Source organism: Entelurus aequoreus, linkage group LG09 (assembly GCF_033978785.1).
Source record: "Entelurus aequoreus isolate RoL-2023_Sb linkage group LG09, RoL_Eaeq_v1.1, whole genome shotgun sequence".
NCBI lineage: Eukaryota > Metazoa > Chordata > Actinopteri > Syngnathiformes > Syngnathidae > Entelurus > Entelurus aequoreus.
Genome location: NC_084739.1, coordinates 45,334,311 through 45,357,747, shown reverse-complemented (window position 1 = coordinate 45,357,747; position 23,437 = coordinate 45,334,311). Strand labels below are relative to the sequence as shown.

Genomic DNA, 23,437 nt, shown 5'->3' with positions numbered 1-23,437 from the left:
TATTTATGAAACTCTCTAATCTGTTATTAAACAGTTTTTCAATGATTTTAGAAAATTGTGGAAGTAAAGAAACAGGTCTATAATTTGTAAATTGATGTTTATCTTCAGTCTTATAAATTTAATATAAATTGTTTTAATGAATATTTAGGCCTACTATGCTCCTGTATTTTAATGTTGGTCATTATGGTGGTACGTGGAGACACAAGTTTTTTGTGTTTTATAACATTACACCCTTTCAATAATATAACAATTAATTCATGTTTTTTTCTTTGATCAAGGTAGGGTGGTCATGTCACTGCTTTTTTTTTACCTACACTACAGTGTGTTGGATCAATGTTAATGTGTATTTGAATTAGGGTTGTACGGTATACCGGTATTAGTGTAATACCGCGATACTAATTAATCATATTCGGTACTATACCGCCTCTGAAAAGTACCGGGTGGATCTACACCTAACATCCACTGTAATGATACCAAAGTACAGGAGTGCATCTAGTCGATACTACCATGATTACGTCAATATTTTTTGGCATCACAACATCTTCTTTCCTTTTTTTTTAAATTTATATTATGTTTAGAAACTCAGGAAATATGTCCCTGGACACATGAGGCTTTGAATATGACCAATTTATGATCCTGTAAATATTTAGTATTGAATTGAGACCCAAATTTGTGGTATCATCCAAAACTAATGTAAAGCATCCAAACAACAGAAGAATAAATGATTATTACATTTTAACAAAAGTGTAGATAGAACATGTTAAAAGAGAAAGTAAGCAGATATTAACAGTAAATGAACAAGTAGATTAATAATTCATTTTCTACCACTTGTCCTTAATCATTTTGACAAAATAATAGAATGAAAATGACACAATATGTTACTGCATACGTAAGCAGCCTAAATTAGGAGCCTTTGTTTGTTTACTTACTAATAAAAGACAAGTTGTCTTTTATGTTCACTATTTTATTTAAGGACAAACTTGCAATAAGAAACATATGTTTAATGTACCCTAAGATTTTTTGTTAAGATAAAGCCAATAATGCAATTTTTGTGGTCCCCTTTATTTAGAAAAGTATCAAAAAGTACTGAAAAGTATCAAAATAATTTTGCTTTCGGGACAACACTAATTTGAATACATTCAAATTTGTAAAAGGGATGCATGGGGAATAGATAAATTATTGTTGTTTTTCTTAACTGTAATCAACTAAACAGTTCATCATCCCCCATAAAGTTCCTCTGCTGATCCCCTGTTGAAGACCTAATGTGTGGATATTATTCCATAACATTAGTGTCCTTCATAGGAAATAAATACACATTAAAGAATAACGGTTGACAACTTGTAATATATTAGTCCGGAGTACTCAGAAAAGTTTTTAAACATTTTAAGTTAAAGTTAAAGTACCACTGATTGTCACACACACATTCGGTGTGGTGAAATGTGTCCTCTGCATTTGACCCATTCCCTTGTTCACCCCCTGGGACGTGAGGGAGCAGTGAGCAGCAGCGGTGGCCACAGCCACCACACTAGGAATCATTTTTGTGATTAATCCCCCAATTCCAACCCTTGATGCTGAGTGCTCAAGCAGGGAGGTAATGGGTCCCATTTTTATAGTCTTTGGTATGACTCGGCCGGAGTTTAAACTCACAACCTACCGATCTCAGGGCGGACACTCTAACCACTAGGCCACTGAGTAGGTTTCAAGTAAAACTTGCCAGTTTTGCAAATACTATACTATTTTCTTGGTAACCGTTTATTTTCAGTATCGCCCACCTTGTGAATGTTTGCGTAGAGGAGAAGTGGACAGTTCCATTGTGGTATTAACACTTACACATTTACCAGCTTGTTGCTAGTTTTTGCATGCGATGTGTGTATTATAAATTGTCATTATTTAAAACGTCACCTTTCAAAACTTTAGGCTACTCTTATTTGACTGGGGTTTTTTTTTAAGAATTGGATGTCTGTGTGTAAAATGGTTTGGTCCACCTGTTGCCTTTAAGCTGCTAAATCTGTTAATAAGCGCCTCACTTTCAGCTGAGACTCGGCGGCAGACATGAGCTACAATTCTTCCTCCTACCGGAAGGTGTTTGGGGATTCCAGCAGGTTCTCCGCCTCTTCCTCCCGCATGAGCAGCGCCGTGCCTCGGGCTTCGGCGGGGCTCAGGTCCATGGCGGTGTCCCGGAGCAGTAGCTCCTCGGTGGGTATGTACCGAAGGATGGTCCACCCCCAGACCTCCTTCTCTCTTGGGGCCTCGGACTCCCTTGACCTGAGCCACACCTCAGTAGTCAACAACGAACTGAAACTCATCAGAACCAACGAGAAGGAGCAGCTGCAGGTATGTGACGTCATACAACATTTAACTGTATTTTACTCAATAACTAAACAACAAAAAGAAGATCAGTGGAAGTGATGCAGCTGGTAGAGGAGTTGACAACTTCCATTGATACCAAATAATATGCAGTGGGTAAACCAGTACACTGCAAAAACTGAAATCTAAGTAAGATTAAATATCTCAAATTATTTTCTGTCTGATAAGATCATTCTTCTCACTGAGCAGATTTTATGTTAGAGTATTTTACTTGTTTTAAGCGTTTTGGTCCTAAATGATCTCAGTAAGATATTACAGCTTGTTGCTGAGATTTGATCACCTATATTGAGTAAAACATGCTTGAAACTAGAATATCAACTGTTGCAAAGCTGTGTCATCAACACTCACAAGTATAAAACTACTTTTTTAAAGTAATAATTTCTTATTTCAAGCATGAAAAAAAAATCATGGTTTTGACACATTGTGTCTCATAATTAAAACAGATGACAGCCAAACTGACTTTGCTGTTTTATTTTCAATTAAACAATAGAAAATACGTACTCATATAGTAGTGCAATTGGCACAGTACAGTAAACTGACAGTTAATATTTAAACATTTAACATTTCAAACAATTTTGAACAGAAAGAGTTCATGCACATTCAGATAAATTCCTCAAAATTACAATTAAAAAATGTTTGGCCAGGGGCCGGGCTGTATATATGTGCACTAATTGACTGAAAGAGCACGCACTTGGCGCGATGATATCATGTTATCGATGGAAAAATGCATTTTTAGACAATATGATTTGCCTGAGCAGCTAGGAAACCCCAAGAGTAACAAGCGGTTGCCTTGTTGCCTTTCCATTAAGAACAATAAATTAGTTTTTACTATAAGTTTGCTGGTTTCAAGAAATGTAATGCCGAGCGCATATCATTATGTCAAGATAATGGCACTAGCGTTTACTTAACTTAAGAATATTTTTCAACATATTGAGCAAAAAGGTCTCTTTTTTTTTCCTACCAAGAAAAGTGCACTTGTTATTAGTGAGAATATTCTTATTTTAAGGTATTTTTGGGTTAATTGAGGTTAGCTAATTTTACTTGTTTTGGAAAGTCTTGACAAGCCACATTTTCTTGTTCTAATGGCAGATAATTTTGCTTAGTTCAAATAAAATACCCCTATTTTTTTTATTTTTTTATTGTTTTTGAACACTGACTTTTTGCAGTGTATATTTATTGATTTAAAAAAAACTCATGACAAAGTTTGAGAAACACTAAACTAAACAACAAATAATCCCAAAGTATAATAATGACTACAGAAAGGTATTTATTACATGTATTATTTTTGATAATAATCAAAATATAAACTGTTCAACTGTGATGCACTACTGCAATCACATCAATTAACAAATTGAAACATCCATCCATCCATCCATTTTCTACCGCTTGTCCCTTTCGTGGTCGCGGGGACAATCTCAGCTGCAGCATCTTATTATAGCTTGCGAAAGGTTATGACCAACTGCAAATGCTTCATCTTCACAGCCAAGAGTGTTGTAACGCTTTAATCCAAAGCAAATGCTCAACAAACTACATTAATTCGATTTGCTCTTTTCTGTTTTTTTTTAGAAGCGCAAAACTTTTTTTAATGCAGATCTACAGGAGGCCAGTTGAGCCTTTAATGAACTGTGATGGACTAATCCCAGTATACTAGAACACATACTAAAAGTGGGCAGTGTGCCACAAAACGGCTCAGCCTTATTAACTTTTATAAAACTGAGAGTATCGATTATTTTAGTAGTCAAATAATCTATTGATTCGTTTGTTCAATTAATTTAGTTATCGAATAAAACACACTTTGTAGACTCGATGCGTAATTTAGGGGGAAAAGTTCAAATAAACCGATTTTTTTTTTAATTTCCAATAAATGCACATCCATCCATACATCCATCTTCTTCCGCTTATCCGAGGTCGGGTCGCGGAGTCAGCAGCCTAAGCAGGGAAGCCCAGACTTCCCTCTCCCCAGCCACTTCGTCCAGCGGATCCCGAGGCGTTCCCAGGCCAGCCGGGAGACATAGTCTTCCCAACGTGTCCTGGGTCTTCCCCGTGGCCTCCTACCGGTCGGATGTGCCCTAAACACCTCCCTAGGGAGGCGTTTGGGTGGCATCCTGACCAGATGCCCGAACCACCTCATCTGGCTCTTCTCGATGTGGAGGAGCAGCGGCTTTACTTTGAGCTCCTCCCGGATGGCAGAGCTTCTCACCCTATCTCTAAGGGAGAGCCCCGCCACCCGGCGGAGGAAACTCATTTCGGCCGCTTGTACCCGTGATCTTGTCGTTTCGGTCATAACCCAAAGCTCATGACCATAGGCGAGGATGGGAACGTAGATCGACCGGTAAATTGAGAGCTTTGCCTTCCGGCTCAGCTCCTTCTTCACCACAACGGATCGATACAGCGTCCGCATTACACTGTAAGGTGGCAGCTCAGAGAGGAGATAAAACAATAAATGCACATCAGCATTTTAATGTGTGCATTAATAAGGAAAAAAAACATGGTTTTGTGTTCAATTAGGACAAAGAGGCCAATTAAAGCTTCAGGAAGTGCCTAGTTTGTTGATTATAGCGTAAACCAGTAGCTTACAATATTGAACGTTTTGATGATTGTAAAATTGTCACTGAATTTATAATTTTTTTTATTCAACCAATTTTCGTTCAGTATGTGATCGCATTTGCCAATGCCAATCACAAACACGTTTCACCTCTGGCTGAGATTGTATTTTTGGGTTGCGTATGACGTCATAGAATATGTGTGGTGGTCAAGCAGTGTCCGTTCTCAATGGGCACTGGGCGCTATTTAGCCTTTCTCGAAGAAAAATGGTCTATGCTTGCGTTGTTTTCGGTTGTACGAACCGTTCAAAACGCGAAAACAATAAACGTTTCTTCAGACTTCTTCGAGAGGTAATCAAGAAGGGCGGAAGAGTGCAAGATTTTACGAAACGACAACGAGAAAAGTGGTACCCACTCCAGTCCAAGGGAGTAGTAGAAGAATAAATGAGTTTACGGTCAGTCCCTTTTGTTAAAGGTTTGTTTGATATACTTTTGACGTTTAGTAATTCCCATTTAAGTAATATCTTGATATTATATGTATTTCTTAAAACATATTTTTGCTACGAGTGTTTCGTAAAGCACCAACTGGGCGACTCTAAATTAAAGAAAGTAAATGTGAGAAAAACCTAAAATAATTAAGCTTTTACCAAAGGCAACAATCATAAGTTAATCTTTCAACACACACACAATGTTGACATCTATTGTTAAATTCTGAAAAAGACGAAGGAAAAGATGCATACTCGTAAATGGCGCATGCAACAAACATTGCTGTAGATGTGAAGTTAAATCATGAAACGCAATCTTACCCGAGCAAAAACGATGCATATTTATCCGGGAGTCTTGATACCAAATTCCTTGACGCAGCCACACACAAAGAAGTTGTAGACCTCCATGCTTTTCCAAATTTTCATCTGTTTTGTCGTGTAGAATGGCGTCTGGAGCACACAATAGTTTGACGTGTCTGAAAGCGACCGATGGATAATCCTTCATATCACTCAACAAATCTTTTTTTTGATCAAGTATAAGGATCTATAGGAGGGTTGCATAAGACGTCATATTCGTTTGTCTTCTTCGAGGCCTAATCCACATGATGGTCAAGCAGCTTGAGCGTAGCAGATTAAAACAAGTGAGTGTAGAGTTTGAGCAGAAAATGCTGTATTGCTGTTCTGTTCTTGGGTGTTCCAGTCATCTAAATAGAGCGAAAGCTTTCATAGTCCCGAAAGAAGTCGTTCTTAAAGGTAATAAAGTCAGGGAAAAAACAAAAGTGCGTCAAAGGAAATTGCTCTTAAAAATATAACTTTCATCATTTTATGGACTACAATCGGATCATGCTCTTGTCTGCAGCGATTATTTTGTAAAATGTTTTGTTTAAACATTTGTTTAAGAAACTTTCTGTGATGCAATCCAGTTTATCCTCTATATTAGTAGTGTTTGAGAGCAGAAATAGATGTGAAGAAAGGACGAGAGATCGCATTACTTTGTGTTCTTTTGTGGTTGCTATGCCTAAATATTACTGCCAAGACCTGCTTGTGCAAATAAACTAACGTCATGTTAAGTACTCAAAATAAATACTGTGATTGTTGGTCCTGCCAACAGTATTTTCTTTCTCGATTTTATGACAGAAACTGAAAGCTTAGTAGTAGTTGTTGTTGTGCAGGTTTTTCGACACGGATGACAACATTATAGCGTCTTTGGTGATGTTTGTTAGCATCAAGAAACTATCCTTAATAGTAATAATAAACTAGATGAATAAATCTCTGGTATATAGGCTCAACAGCATATACTGAATCTTGATGTCGCTAGCAAAGATTCATGCTGAACAACAGGGAAATATATAGCTAAATAATGAGACAAAATATGAACTTCATAAAACAAAAACTGCAGACATGAATTGTAGATAAGACTAATATTTGTAGCAGGAAATAAACTGCAAATTTTTTTTTTTCATTTTTCTCATTAGTGTCACATTCACATCATGGCAGTTATGTCAATGTCAATTAACGATACTTAGCAATGCACAAATAGGTCCAACATTGTCTTTCACGGATCCATGTTTAATTTGTGGACCCCTCAGATGATAAATGGTTTAAATCTTTTAAAAAATATTTTTCTTGAATGTAAAAATTCACTGCATCCCATTTATAAAAAAATGTCATGATCACTTTTATATTTGCCTCTAAACTTTTCAAAATATGCCTAAATCTGCACTGATGCAGGTAAATAAACAGGAGCCTAATGGGGCTTAGACCATCACCTGAAACCTGGAAGAACCCGGAGGTGCCTCTAGGTCACATGATTGCAACCCACCTATCCCATTGCATAGTTCGATATTTTTCTCGTATCTGCTTTTTGCAGGAAGATCTAGGACCCTTGTGTACTCAGTTTGCGTGCAGCGCAACAGCCATCTTGGCTCCGTTGACAATCGCTGTTTTTCACTTCGGGGAAGAACTCACATGTCGGAATACAAGCAATTAATTTTGCGTCCCCCGGCTGAAAGGCTAGCAACTAATCATGCATCTCCTTAAACAGTGTGGAGCTGTTGCTCATATAACCTTTTCAAGGATTCAATGAGCTTTATTTGTCATACCGTTCCCACTGCAGCAAACTTTGGTGCTGGAGTAGATTAAGTTTGGCGTCGAACCTGTGTTGGCCGCCAAGTGGTTATACACTTGGTTCATATTTTATTGCCCTCGGAAGCCGTGCCAATGTGTCACAGTGGTTACACCTTCGATATGATAAGAGAAGTTAGCACGCAAACTGCAACATATTCTTCCTCAACAATGACATAAACAAACATGCATATGTTGTTGCTGCTGGCTATACAATTACAATTAATAATTTGGTTATGTAATTTATTTAATAATAATCACCTACATTCCAGCAAATAGACTGCATTTCGTAGTATCTTAAGTATCATTGTTAAGTGTCATTAACACTGGAGGCCAAGGCTAAACATGTTACACACCAAGAGTAAGCCTGGAGCAGGCATGCTAATAGCTAAGCTAACCAGCTTTAAAAAAAAAAAAAAAAAAAGAAGAAATACAGTAAGTACTTGGTAAAGTTTAAAAAATGTCGATGGAACCGCATTGCAGCAGAATGTGAGCAGCTATTAACAAGTAGATTCATTAGTGTCTAGAGAGAGGCTGTTAAATCCATGAATTGATGGTGTTGATACAGGGTGGTATCAGTATATGATCGATACTAGAGGGATTATTTTATTTTCACAAAATCTTTTTTTTGTTTGCAAACTCAGAATAATTCCTTGGACACAGGAGGACTTTGGGGGCAAAACCCAAAGAATTTAGATAAGAAGTCCATAGTAGTAGTTTTTGCTTCTGCTAAGTTATTTTGTACTCTTGACTGTTTTGATCAAAAAATTGTATGTAATAAAAGAAAAAAAGGACTTTATTGTGTTGATATTGTTAAATTGTCAATAGCACTCACCATAAATACATTGAAAAATTTACAATACATGTGATCGGTATTGGCTAATCTCGCTCACAGATGATTGGAATCGGCAGCATAAAACCCTGATTGAAACATCCTTAGATTTTTTTTAATGCTGTAAATTATAATCAATCACCAAAAATGATTGACAAATACATTCTTGAAATATTTCACTGTGTACAATTTGGGTCGCTGCCTGTTTTTAAAAGGTGCATACGCGCCACTAAGAATTCAAGTGCAATGTTATTGCAGTTTTCTAATCTTGAATTTCTGACCATTAGTTAAATGTTGGATAGATCAACAAAAAAGGAAGCCTTTTAAATATCTCGGAGTGTTGCAAACATTTCTTTACACATACAGTATTATGGTTTAAGCCAAATAATGCAGGCTGTATGAATGGTTTATAAAGAGTCAAATTGAACTTAAATGTGCAGTTGAGATGGACATCCCCAGTTCAACAACAACAATAAGAAAGAGATGACAGGACATACATGAGGACGGGTTGAAGGTGTGCAGTATAAAAACAGTTATTAGAATTCAGGGTAACCAAGTATCTCTACTGTTACACAGGGTCTGAATGATCGCTTCGCCATGTTTATTGATAAAGTCAGACACTTGGAACAGCAGAATAAAATCCTGGAGGCTGAGCTGGTGACGCTGCGGCAGAGGCAGAGCGAGCCGTCACGCGTGGCTCGCCTCTATCAGCAGGAGATGAGGGACATGCGGTCCCAGTTGGAGGAACTGAACAGGGATAACAGCCACATCCTAATCGAGAGGAACAACATGGAAGAAGAGCTGCAGGTACAAAAAACCCGACCATGACTGTCAATGACATCAAATTATATCAGGTTTATTAAAGGCCACACTCAACAAGAAAATATGAAAATAAATATATTTATAATGTTACCTCCTCCACCATCGATTGTTACATAACTGTTTATTTTATTAGATTAGATGGAATAATTTCTGTACAAGTTACATTAGATTCAAAGACAGCCCTTTGATGAGACACAGAAACATGCACATGCCAGAGTCCCCTACTGGTTATATGCATTAGCTAGCATGTAGGCTAACGTTAGCTTTTTTGATCACATACATTCCATACAATGGCATATACTGTATGCAAAGTAATGACACAGCCCTATACCTTTTTATCTTCGGACCATTCCTCCTTGTATTCCTAAATCATCTTTTCCCTGCTTTGACAAGTAAACACGCCCCACTGTCACCTCAACTAACAAGCACTCAAGTCTAAACAGCAGTGTTACCAACCTGGCGACTTTCTTGCTAATTTCCTGCAATTTCCCGACTCCTCTTTGCGACTTTTTTCCCCTCAAATGCGACTACTGACAATTTTAGCGATTTTTTTCAGATGTTTTGGAGACTTGAAAGCACTTATCACTCTGCAGTTAATGTCCTTAATGAGGAGTGGGTGGTGCCGTGAGCCATTCCTCACAGGCGGTCAGGTTGACAGTAGCCTCACGCAGCAGTTCCAGCTGCAGTCAGAGCAGAGAGGAGACCCACACCCCTCTGTGTCTGTACTGCAAATGTCAAGCTCAAAATATATCACTGCAACAACCCAATCTTTATTCATGTTAATGAGTCAGTCAATAGTTCTAGTCTTTTGATCAAATTTGATACTCTTAACAATGCAGACCAATTTTTTTTTTACAATTTTAAGAAAACAAACTAAGAATCAACAGAAGAAAGTTAATTTACAGTTGTAATCATACTTTTCATGTTTTAGCTCACTTTTTATCTCTCATGATGTTATGCCTTTCTCCTACAGTCTGTCACAATCAATTATGCAAATAAAACGATGACATCATCTAGCAACTTTTATGACTGCCAATACCTACTTTCCTTACTGAGGATTTGGCAACATTGCTAAACACTCATATTGACTCACTATTTGCCTATTTTTATTTATGGGGTCCTAGAATACAAAACCAACTATTCTTACCTGTTGATACCTGTTTTTGTGTATTTGGGATCCCCATAAGTCCTGAAAATGTGAAATCAAACCAGCTGTTTGGATTTCGAGACTTTAGTAACGTTTTTTTTCCCTTAGTTACCTCTGGGATATTTCCATTTATGTACAGGTTTACCTGAATAGCTTTGCACAAGTCCGCCTTTTGTATTCAGTTGTAGTCAATAAGTTACTTATTTTTGTCAATCCTCTTGTTGCGGGGTAGACTGGCTCGTACGTCTATCTTCTGTTGTTGCCATTTCTAAAAAAATAAAAATAGAAGTAGCGTATAGTTCTAACTTATATCGGTCGGTAAGCTCTAAAGAACAACATGGCTGAGAGGGTGGAGACGCAGTCGAAGGGGGCTTGGCCTGGAGGAAGGCTTCGGCACATAATTTAAGACAAAAAACGGTGTATCCGGAAGAGACGGTCAGAAAGCGGCTCAAAGATGGTCTGTAAAACATAATCTATGCAAAATGCTCACCAAAAAAACAACATAACATGTTATGTAGACCCCAAGAGGTGTTGTAAATGTGGGGGAAAAAATCATATTTTCATTGCGATATAACACGTTTGAGATGCTTGGTCTACGATATATTGAATATTGTACAATATTAAGGATAACATTTGTTTGATTATTTAGCTATATTTGTTTTAATTGACTTTATTAGCTTCTAATTAGCCTAAGTCCCGAAGCCCATACTACAGTATACCTCAACTTATGAGCTCAATCAGTTTCACGACTGAGCTCGTAACTCAAAACACTCGTATATCAAATCAGCGCTATTCATCGAAATTAATCTGTGTATCTTTTAACATGTCTTATAAAAAGAAATAACATTTTTGGATAGAAAACAGACTAGTAATAAAATGTACTACAACTGCAGTAGTTTTATGAAATAGTGTAACAATAATATAAAGCATTTACCTCTTCCAGCAGACTGAAGAGGACTTCAAATTTTTTTTGGTCTGTTCTGATTTGTCTCTAGTCGTCTTATTAGATCCAACATGGTCAATGAGCCAGGCTACAGAAGGAGGGCTGATCAGCAAGGTTGAGATAGCAGCCAGTAATGGTAGTAAAAAGCGGATATTCCGAGTTAGATTATCTTTCACTATCAGAGCGGCCACTTTTTAGGCAATTTGTTGGGAGGGTTAATACCACACTAGGCTGGGCAGCAGTGAGACTGGATACACAGCCGGTTTGAAGTGCAGCGAAGATACAGAGCTGCTGGACACCTGGCGCTGCCTCAGGTGTGCGCAGGAAGCCGAGCCTCAGCACCACCAACAGAGGACGTTAGCGAATTTATGAAGTTGTGGAATAGTTGGAATACAAACTTATTGCAATCTCTTGTTATAAGCTAATGCCAACAAGAATGAATGAATGATTTTGGGCGGATCTTCCAGGGTTCACTGTGGCATTCATTACGCCATCTAGTGGCAGGGAGGCTTGTATCAAATTGATGCAACTTGAAGCATAACAAAAAGCTGAAAGACCGCTTGCATCTCAAAATACTCATAAGTTGGTGGAACCACTGTACGGTACCACTTCGAAAGAGGAGAATGGGGGCGGCGCCAGTATCCCGCCTGTAGAAGGGGCCATCCAACACGCACATCCTGACCTGATTTATGAATAGCGTAAGTGTTTAACTTATTTTTTTCCCAGATTCCTTTCGGCACCACTTATTGACCGTCGCCCAGGACAATTGTGGCCCATATCTAATACCACCATTGCCCAAACATTTTATTAAATACAAGTTGTAAGTGACTAAGTTGAGAAATTAAGTGTTTATTTTGTCTGATTTCCTGTAGTTTCTCTACTTTGCCATTCAAAGCTCATGTGGCTTTTTGTGCTACCAACTCTGCATAGCAACAAGCTCAGATGTTGACGTTTTGAGGGTGGGAAAAAAAACTTTCTTTCAACTTTTCTCTCTCTCTTCCCCTCATGTGTACCTGCCAACATGTTAGAAACTTAATGCAAAGTATGAGGAGGAGTTTAGAGTGCGGGAGGAGACAGAAAAAACCTTGAGGTCCTTCAGGAAAGACGTGGATGACGCCGTGGCTGTTCGTCTGGATCTGGAGCGTCGAGTCGAATCACTGATGGAGGAAATCTCCTTCCTGAACAAAGTCCACGATGAGGAAATCCAGGAGCTCAGCAGCTTAATGGAGGCGCAGCAGGTCTCGGTGGAACTGGAACTCGCCAAACCGGACCTCACATCGGCCCTGAAAGAGATCCGCAACCAGTATGAGTGCATCGCCTCCAAGAACCTGCAGTCAGCAGAGGAGTGGTACAAGTCCAAGTTCGCCAGTCTCAGTGAACAGGCCACTCGGAGCAGCGAGGCCATGCGGGCCAGCAGGGAGGAGATGAATGAGTTCAGGAGACAACTGCAGGCCAAGACCCTCGAGATCGAGACCCTGAGGGGAGCCAATGAGTCACTGGAGAGGCAGACCGCAGAGATGGAGGATGCTCACAATGGTGAAGTCACAACAATGCAGGTATGGAATGATATATCTTGACATTACTATAAAAGTACTATCTTTGATAATAAACTATCAAAGGTGGTCAAATCAGGGCAGAGTGTGTAAAAAAATAAATAAATAAAAAAATTAAAAAAGCCCTACCAAATTATTGTCATGGCAACGCTGAGTCAATGTATACCCAAATTATACTTAAAGACAAACACCAAAGTCATTGGCACGACACATGGACGACACATACAATACAGTAATGAAGTTTGAATACAATGTATTGTTGTCTTGGACACTTGAAGGGGCATTGCACTGGGAGGTGGAAGTCTAATAATGAGACCAGTACGCTGCTTAATCACATGTTTAAAGATGCCATCTCTATCCTTCATGATGGTCACGTCATTGGTGTGCAGCCAATGTTGGTCGGTATTTGTCCACTTTCAGGGCATTTTTCAATGTCTAACTTTTCAAAAATATTTTTTTTGATGCACTGCCATCATAATATGCTGCCTTATGCTTGTGGGACATACTGAAGGTTCAAGTTGAAAAATAAACAAAAGTAATGTCTGTCCCTCCTTGGTGTAACGACGCACATCTATAACTAATTATCTAACGTTTTGTACAATAATAAAGTGCGTAACAACAAAATGTAAGACGAGGATTGCCTAAAGATTTTTATTGATTAAAGCTATTTCTTACACACACACAAAGTTTGAGGAACACCAGTATGGAAAATGTTGCTGTTTCCAAACAGTGAGTTGTTAACAAATGTTTAAGTGTTTACAAATACTTCCATTTTTATTACTAACATTTGAAGTTGTGCTAAAAAAAAAAAAAAGACCTGTCACCATTTGCATCTGATTCATCAAGGATTAATCGTATAGAAAAAAGCTCTGGTTTATATGGTGTTGCTTTAATCGTTTTAGAGTGTGTCTAATACAAATTGACAGCCGCTGCAATAGAGCTCACATGAGAGCGGGCGTGTGTAAATGCTTGTTCTTTAAAAAAAAATGTTTTGAAGTATTAAAGCACATGTTTAAAAGTGTAATTTCCATGTTGATGTACATTTATTTTGAAAAAATAAATAAATAATTAAACTAACAGGTGGAAAAATATTTAAACTATTTTGTTTAAAATAGTAATTGAGGCTCCAACGTGTTTGAGCCGAATAATTGAAAAAAAATAATCAATATATTACTCGATTACTAAAATAATCAATAGCTGTAGCCCTAGTTCTGAGAGTATATAGTTACAGTATTTAAAAATACCCTCTATGGTGAGGTAGTAATGATGTGAATCTTACAACTCACAATTCCATTCAGATTCTTAGTTGACAAATCGATTCTTTATTCAACAAGATTCTCGATTCAGATTCTCACAACATATTTTGTAAGCAAGCTGCCCGCGAGGTTCAGCCGGCAAGAGGCACACCGAGCTCCGTGTCTGACAGCAGCGCGCCTTGACAAGCCATAATTACATCCCCCCCCACGTAGAAACATTCTCCCAACATTAGTAAAATATTATTGTGTACAGACAAATAAGTATACAGTAAGAGATGTAGTGGTCCAAAATACAGCCAGTTGTTTCCAAGACGTCACACTAGGAAGCAGAACTAAGCAATTTCTCTCTACAAAATTGTGAGCAGATAAGAATTACCTCACTCCTCTAAAAACTACAGTATTTGTCTGTACATGAGTACTTTACTAATACTTAAAGACAACACCAAGAATGCAATCAATTTGATCTCCCAACACACCTGCTTGACACGGGGACCCCAGCATGTATTAATTTGCCTTCCTCCCACTGGGGGGAGGGTAGAGATTTAATATCAGGCAAATTAAGTTTGAGGTTGATAGTCGAATCAGACTGCTACGAATCGAATCGATGACTATTTTGAAGACAGCCCTAACCCCTAGGAATTATCAGGGCTCGGATTTAACCGCGGCATGTGCTGCGACCGCCCTTATCACTTGCCGTGATGCCTTAAATGATTTACCAGAATCGTGGCAAGAACATGCCGTGACCCCCCCTTGACTTTTTAAACGCCATGTTTTTTATATTGTTTTTTTCACGTCACAAAGGTATTACTTCAAAAATCATTCATGTGACACAGCATTTTGTTAATGTTTGTGTATAGTTAATTCCTATACAACATATTTCTGCTCAAACGCATAATGGATCTGTCCTGATACAGCATCTACATTATTTTTTTAAGTTATGCACATGTATATGTGCATAACTTAAAAAAATATACATACATCCTTTTATTAAAATGTAAAAATAGAGATAAAGGAATCATGTAATGACAAAAAGCTGACAAGTTGATATTATTAATGAATAAAAAAAAACAAATGTGTCTTTAGATATATGGATAACATTTATCTATAGCCTTTTTATTACACATTACAAATGACATTATGGTATTACGTTCACACCCCAACACTGCTTTACCTAACCATCAGTAATCATGATTTCAATATTGATAACAATAATCTTAATTATTACTTTGGCCATAATTGGAAGCCCTAGATCTCATACATGAACACTATTTTTATCTATATGGACAAAAAGTGCAGTTCTGCCTCATGGCCATCAGGTGCCATCTTTCAAAATTCTTATATACTGTATATGCATGCTTTGGAGCTCCTGCCTCAAAAGAAAATGTTTGCCTTGGTGCCTTTCCAACTTGCCTCGGTGCCCTAAAATATGAGCCCTCCTTTAAGGCAACACTTGCCTTGATCTTAAAAAGTTAAAATTTGAGGCCTGAATTATGGCTGTATACTGCGGTTTATTTATAGAGACCTGAGAACACAATGCAACCTAACCGGAAATTGAGTGAAAATGTATTTGAAAGACATCACTTGAGTAGAATACGTGGTGATAGCAATAGTGGGAACTCTGTCCAGTAATGGGATTAGACGGGGTCAAAGTCCTCAATGATGTCACAGCTTCAGTAAATCTATTAACTAACCGCATCCTGTTGGCTTGTCTCAACTTTTCTGTGTCAAGGACAGGTTGAAGAGAAAGAAAACCCTATGGATTGACTCTATTTTGAATTATTTGGGATTTTAACATGTTTGTGAAATTGGTCTTGTTTTGCAATAAGTAATACATACACAATCAATGCATTGCTGATTTCTCCTGGCAGTATTATTATAATTCTGTGTATCTAGTAGCTAAAAGATGCCCATTCAGCAATGAACTAGGGACATGCTAAGGCTCATAACCGCTCTCTTAATGATATACTGTATGCAAAGTATGACAAAATGATGGTAATTGTTAGGACGTTAACTAATTCCTCTGCTGATTTACACTCAACCTATTGCGTCCATTTCTGTATTTTAATCCGGTTTTGTAACTTGTAGCTCATTTCATGAAAACGGTTTCAACACTAAGTCCAAGATCTTGTGTCTAACATGACCTTTAACTTATTTTTCTTCATAATGTTTGTAGACTACTGTGTCCCAGTTTCCTAATCGTCTTCCGTTAATGCAGAATAGTTATACAGACTTCAGGTCAACACGGCCAGGCCCAAAAAAAGTGTGGCTTTAGTGTGAAAGTCACTTTAGCTTAGACAGAGAAAGTTCTTAGTAAATTGATCCTACGTGTTTACTAGATTAACCGGGACTGTTGCTAAATCAGGCCATCTTCTTTTCCATGGCTTTTTTAGGGAGGCTCAAATTAAGTACGGTCCCTTGTTTATCGTGGTTAATTGACTGCAGGGTTCCGTCGAGACGTGCTACCTGTTGGAATTCAAGCACCCCCTGCACCTGCACGAGTGTTTAAATCCAAGGAATGCGGTAATGTAATTAAAATAATCTTTTACCGCAGTACAATCGTTATACTAAATAATGTTATTTTTGTCAATTAATATACATGCTTCACACAACAAACTATCAAGCGATCTAATGTACAATTTATCAGGGTTATGTATTCCTATTGAGATGTCAAAAATCAAGTGCCACAAGGGCTTGCTGGAAGCGTTTTCGGTTTCCCAGCAAAAATAGTAAATACCTGATATCATACATTTGATCGTTTGTAGTGTCAAATCTGTATGTTCAGTTCCATCCATCCATTTTCTACCGCTTGTCCCTTTTGGGGGTGCTGGAGCCTATGTCAGCTGCATTCGGGCGGAAGGCGGGTTACACCCTGGACAAGTCGCCACCTCATCGCAGGGCATACAGTTAATTTTGAACATGCATCCAATACAATTACAATGTAATGCATCACATATTTCCAGTTGTTTCAGTACAGCATGTCCAAAAAGCAGTAGGAAGAAGCAGAGTTTAAATGGCAAAAATATAGATTTAGGCTAACGATTGTACTCGCGTGAAATATTTTATTTTAGATTAAATTTCCGCATTCCTTTGACTCATATGCATGCACAATGCAGGGGGGATGAATACCAACAGGGAGCCAACGAACCACGGTAAGCAAATGTCTGCGAAATAATCATTAATCATAAATCAAATATTTTCATAGCAAGAGCATAAACAACCTCAACACATGTTTCAACATGAGAGCCCTTTATTCATCAAATAACATCACCTAGTAATCTTTACACTCTTTTAATCTAATAAAGCACACCTGGGCATTCTGCGGCCCGCGGGCCGCATCCGATCCTTTGTGCGTCGCTGTCCGGCCTGCGTTAGGCCAATTATAAATTACAAAATAAATTTAAAAAAGTATCTATGTCGAGTGTGCAATACAACGGTGCTGCTTTTGTTTTGAAAATCGTTATTTGTATTACTTCCGTGTGGACGTGTGCGTGATTGTGAGTGAATGTGAACAGCTGCAATCACAAATTACAAAATAAAGTTGAAAAAACATCTATGTCGTGCGTGCAATACAACTGTGCTGCTTTTATTTTGAAAAGTATTATTTATAGGCGTGTGTCCGTGTGTAACCTGTGAGTAAAGGTGCACATGCAGCGACAAGTGATGCACGGTTTACACCAGAGACGCTAAAAAGAGAAAAGTTGATGACGAATGGCGTGTTTTCAACAAGACATGGACTGCCAAGCAACGTTCCCTCTAAGGTGCGTGCCTGCGCAATTGCGCACTGCTCAAGCGTCCGCTGCGCACAGCAAATATATGCCGCGCACCAAATCAAATCCCATCTGAATTCTAAACAAAATAAACACATTTATTGTGTGTAATTTTGCAATGCAACTTTGAGTGACAGTGACAACAAGCGGCCCTAACGGTGTTCGTCAACACCGTTCAATTGAACACCGTTCAATTATTGTAACGTCTATCGAGATGCTTCGAGGACAGGAATGATATCGATCACTTTATTGAGCAAAACTGTTTATATTCGGACATAACCACACCAAAAACATGAGTAAAACACTACTATCTCGAAAAACTAGTCATTTTCTGCCGTACAAACCAGGCCAAAACCAACTTGTCATCTGTGACCAACACGCATAGCACTAAGCCACTGGTGCGTTTATGGCCACACAAAAAGTCGGACAACTCAAACACCACACAAAGTTACACTATGACTCCTCAGTCATATGTGTGCTTATTTTACTGTCATTTATTATTAATGTTAATTTATTTATATTAGTCATGGAATGCTGTTACACACACTATGTTGAAGTATTACCATTATTATTAATTATTATTATTATTATTATTTATCTTACGGTATATATTAAAAATAATATTGAGCAAAATTTAATTGAAATATTGTCGATGTGGCCCTCCAGCAGTGCTCGGGTTGCTCATGCGGCCCCGGTAAAAATTAATTGCCCACCCCTGCAATAAAGTAATGCTCCCTGAGACTGAACAAATCAGTGGTCACGGTACTGAACAGCATGCTCTACTGGCTTGGTCACCTGGTGGCCAAAACTACTGTTAGAAAAATAATACAAATAAATAAATTAATTAAAAATATATATATATACTCAAAATTACACATTACCTGTGTATATATAACATATCTATATCATATATATTTGATATATACATCTCTATATGATGTATATATATATCATATGATATATAAATACTGTATATACTGTATCTATATACTGTATATCTATCTATATATGTATATACATATATATATCTATATATGTATGTATATATATGCGATGTGCATGGCGAGGGACGTCTGTACGCCTTAAAGCTTATCGTACAAAAACTGACCCTGTCAATGTACCAGCTGGATCAGTGGTGTTTCAATAATTGTCTTTATAATGCCTGGCTTGTCCTCTTCTCCTAGGACACTATTGGTCAACTAGATACAGAGCTGAGGAACCTAAAGGGGGAGATGGCACAGCACCTGAGAGAATATCAAGACCTTCTCAACGTTAAGATGGCTCTGGACATTGAGATTGCTGCTTACAGGTGGGATTAATTATGGTAAATCAAATCTATGAGGCATGTTTGTTTAGCCAAACACTTTTACAGTAAACCCTTAGATACAATACTGCATACGAACATCTACTCCAAAACAGATGGGTAAGGTAAAAAGGGAAAACCATAAAAATAAAAGGCTTTTCATACTTTTATTATTTTTGCTAAAATGAAAACAAATCCATTCAGCAAGAAAGAGTGTTATTCATTGTATGGATTATTATTCTGCACATATTTTCAAAACAGAATTACAAAGTTGTTATTGTCTATGATCTGAAATCAGAGACTGATAGTTTTACTTGATTAAGAGATTTCTAAAAGCTAAAGCCAAATTATTATAGTGACCAAGTGTTTTACTGTACTGCAAAGTATAAAAAGGGACTGACTTCCCACATACACTCAAATACCGAAAACTGAGTATTGAATTGCCTCCCTTCTTTCCGGAGTAAAAAAGAAAAGAAAACTGGTTGACTGTTGTCAAAATGTGCTCCCTACCATCACACTCTCCAAGTCCCTACCCCTTATGAGTACCCCTTTTTTAGGAACTTTGCTTATTGTTCACAATCATGTAAAACAGATTTTTTTTTATACATTCTAACTCGCAAATATAAGTCTGCTTACAATGGAGTCAATGGGAGGTCCTCTATTCCATCCATAAAGCTCTAAGAGTAACCATCCAAAAATCGTCAACAATATTCCATTTATATTTTGTGACCTGAATGTTAACCAGGTATTAGTAATATTGTTATTATAAGCGCTAATGCAGACAAGCTATAGCGGCGCATTGTCACAGAGGGCTAACGAGCTAGTGCTATTTCGACATCAGTTGGTAAGCTGCTTTCATGCCTCGGAGCTTGTGAAAGTTTATTTTAGGTAAATCTTGTGTCTCACCTTGATAGTAGTAGAAGAATGAGAACGTAATCCAACAAGTTGGGTCAACTTTGGCATCCAATTTTAGACTCTGCAATGGCGGGAGACACGAAAAGACGCTTGGTTCCACTTCCCTTTTTTCTTCAAGGTTTATGAGTCATTCTTCATTTAAACATGAATATATCAACATCCTAACCGTTAGCATCCCAGTGACAGCAGACATTGTACAGTAGATGTTTTATTACTATGTTGTCTCTCACAAAGTCTGCAATGAGCAGTAATCAGTGACGTTGTCGAAGGAAAAAGCAAATGTTGAGATGCCTTTTATGAAATTAATGCACCGCCGTAGGCTTAAAATTAGCAAATTCAGTAAATATTAGTTTATAAATGTGCCTATCTCTACATTACAAATTACACTCTGGACCATCTCATCGCAGGACTAATTTAGACAAGCATTCACACACTACGGCCAATTTTAGTCCAAATACAGTTTGTTACTGTTGAATATATATTTACATTCATCCTCCAAAGGAAGCTGCTGGAAGGGGAGGAGACTCACTTCAACTCAGGGATGTCCTTCGGAACTTCCACTTACAGTTACCAGGCACCCGCCCCTGCCGGCTCCTCCAGGGGCAGCCAGCGAGAGAAAGAGGGAGCCAAGAAGGAAAGCCTCAAGGAGGAGAAAGATGAAGCAGACATCAACTCCAACAACTGAGGACAAAGACGCGCTCCGTGAAGGGAACAAATAATGTATAAGTAATAGTATCACAATTATGTGACCATAGAATTACTTAAGATAGGTCTCAAAGAACTTGATATGAGTGATTCATTGACTTCTTTGGTGCAGACGTCGAACACACTGAAAGTATTTCTAAGACTATATTACAATAAGTGCTAGTATTCAAGTAATGTGTCAAAAGTGGAAAAGTTAACGAGCTAAAATCCAGCGTTAGCATCAGCTCTAACGTTAAATGTGAAACCTTTGTCAGAAGTGGCTGTCAATATATGTACTGTATACACAAATACGTTAACCATATCAATTTCTTCCCCGCTTATGAAGTCCTTTGCGCCAACTGGGGGATGAATAAACAAAGCTGAATAAAGTTGTCTCATCTTTGTGACACATGACATACTCAAAGGGGGAGGATAAGACCACTAGATGTAAGATCTTCACCTGCACATAAGAGGATGCATCATAAATCCACTGTTAATTATCAGTAATCCATTGTGGTTGTCAAAACTGAGTTATTAATGGAAGAGAAAAAGCACAAACCACAATAGATGTTTCAGATCAATATGCCTCTCTCTCCTTGCTCTTCAACTGCAACAGCAATAATAACCAACAATTTTTCTGGTCAGTACCACAACACAGCGGACTCTGATGCTCTTTTTGGTTCCAGTGGACTACACATCATCCACCTTAATGTGAACAGCCTCTCTGGAGCCAAACTCGACCAAATCAGAGAAATGTTCCTCAACACGAAGGTAAAAATCTTGTGTTTCTCTGAAACCAAATTTGATCAAAGTATTTCTGATTCAGAGATAGAAATACAAAACTTTTCGGTTATCAGAAAGGATAGGAATAAACACGGTGGGGGCGTTTGTATGTATATTCACCAAGATATTAAATACATAACTCGCACTGATCTTAACCACAATAACCTGGAATCTGTGTGGGCGGAAATCAAATTTAAAAATGCTAAGCCGGTACTAATAGGGACTGTTTATAGACCCCCTAATCAGAGCGATTTCTATGGGGCTTTGGAAGAATGCTTGGCGGGGACAGACAACATGGAGAAAATTATAACTGGGGATCTGAACACAGATATTCAACGCAAAGATGCGCCTGTCTTCAGATCCTTCAGCAAGTTTTGTAATCTCCACGGTCTTTCCCAGCTAATAGCGCTACCCACAAGGGTGTGTGATTCCACCCAATCAACCATAGATCTCATTCTCACTTCAGACCGGCCTAAAATAAAAAATAGTGGGGTCATGATCTGTGGTCTTAGCGACCACTATCTAACCTTCTGCACCCGTAAAATAGCTAAACCTAAAACCAATGGCCACATAACAGCCCAATCCAGATCACTCAAAAAATACTCCAATGACAATTTCAATTTAAAATTAGATGAGTGGGACTGGTCCCCTGTGCTCGCGAGCAACCTGGTCGATGTCGCTTGGGATCGCTTCAAAACGGCGTTCCTAAAGATACTAAATGACATGGCTCCCGTGAAAACAGTCAGGATCAAAGCCCGCTCGGAACCATGGATGAATCCGGACCTATTAGCTGCCATAAAAGACAGAGACAGGAAATACTCTGAATACCAAAAATGTAAAACAGAAGTAGATAAACAACCCAATAATATCAACCTCAAATTACTCCTTTCAACTCTCAAAAAGCAATGCAATAAATTAAGAAATAAGTCAACCAACCTGACTAAATCCTTAAAAAAAAATTACATTAACGACAAAATAGAGGAAAACACGAATAAGCCACGTGAGCTCTGGAAAATTCTCAACAACCAGCTTCCTGGTTGCAGCCAGAAACTTAAAACAAGACTCACCAACATCAGCATCAAGGAGGGTGACTCCCTCATTACAGACAAAATGGAGGTAGCTAGCAGACTTAACGCCTTTTTCACCAGCATAGCTGCAACTCTTGTCAACAAGCTGTCCCACCACTCTGGTCGCTTTGGTGTAGAACACATTAAAGCCTTCTACAGAAAGCTAGGAGTATCCAACAATGATTTCAAATTAGAAATGGTCACAGCTGATGAGGTGTTTAAAAAATTGAGCGCGCTCCACCCTAACAAGGCCACCGGTCTTGATAATATTCCCTCCAGATTCCTCAGGGACTCTGCCTCCATCATTGCCCCGATCATCACGCACATAATAAACCTATCAATTACACAAGGCCAAGTACCAAAAGATTTTAAGATAGCAAGAGTAACTCCCCTCTTTAAAAAAGGAAGCAAATTGGAACCTGGCAACTACCGACCTGTTTCTATTCTCAGCTCCATTTCGAAAGTAATGGAGAAAATAGTTTATGAACAGGTCGATAGTTACCTTGCCACTAATAAACTCATGTACAAATTCCAATCCGGCTTCAGAACTAACCACTCCACTGACACATGCCTTCTCTATCTGACCGACCACATCAAACATGAGGTGGACGCGGGCAAATACTGCGGCATGGTCATGCTGGACCTTCAGAAGGCCTTTGACACCGTTAACCACGCTATACTGTTGGATAAGCTCAGAGCAATCGGATTTAACAAAACCTCTTGGAGCTGGATGCAGTCTTACTTGGAGGGGAGGGAGCAGGTGGTAGAGGTGAACGGCACCGTGTCCCCCCCCCTCTCGGTGAACTGTGGAGTCCCCCAAGGCAGTATATTGGGACCTTTACTGTT

The 23,437-nt window shown here is 38.4% G+C and overlaps 1 protein-coding gene across 1 annotated transcript; it reads left to right on the top strand.

The window, feature by feature from the left end:
• Window positions 1-1,463: 1,463 nt before the first annotated feature.
• Window positions 1,464-21,130, top strand: LOC133657471 (alpha-internexin-like). The gene is made up of 6 exons (XM_062058830.1): window positions 1,464-1,591; window positions 2,034-2,334; window positions 8,928-9,158; window positions 12,292-12,819; window positions 19,024-19,148; window positions 20,559-21,130. The coding sequence occupies exons 2-6, from the start codon at window positions 2,053-2,055 to the stop codon at window positions 20,740-20,742; spliced, it is 1,350 nt and encodes a 449-aa protein (XP_061914814.1). The 5' UTR covers window positions 1,464-1,591; window positions 2,034-2,052; the 3' UTR covers window positions 20,743-21,130.
• Window positions 21,131-23,437: the final 2,307 nt, after the last annotated feature.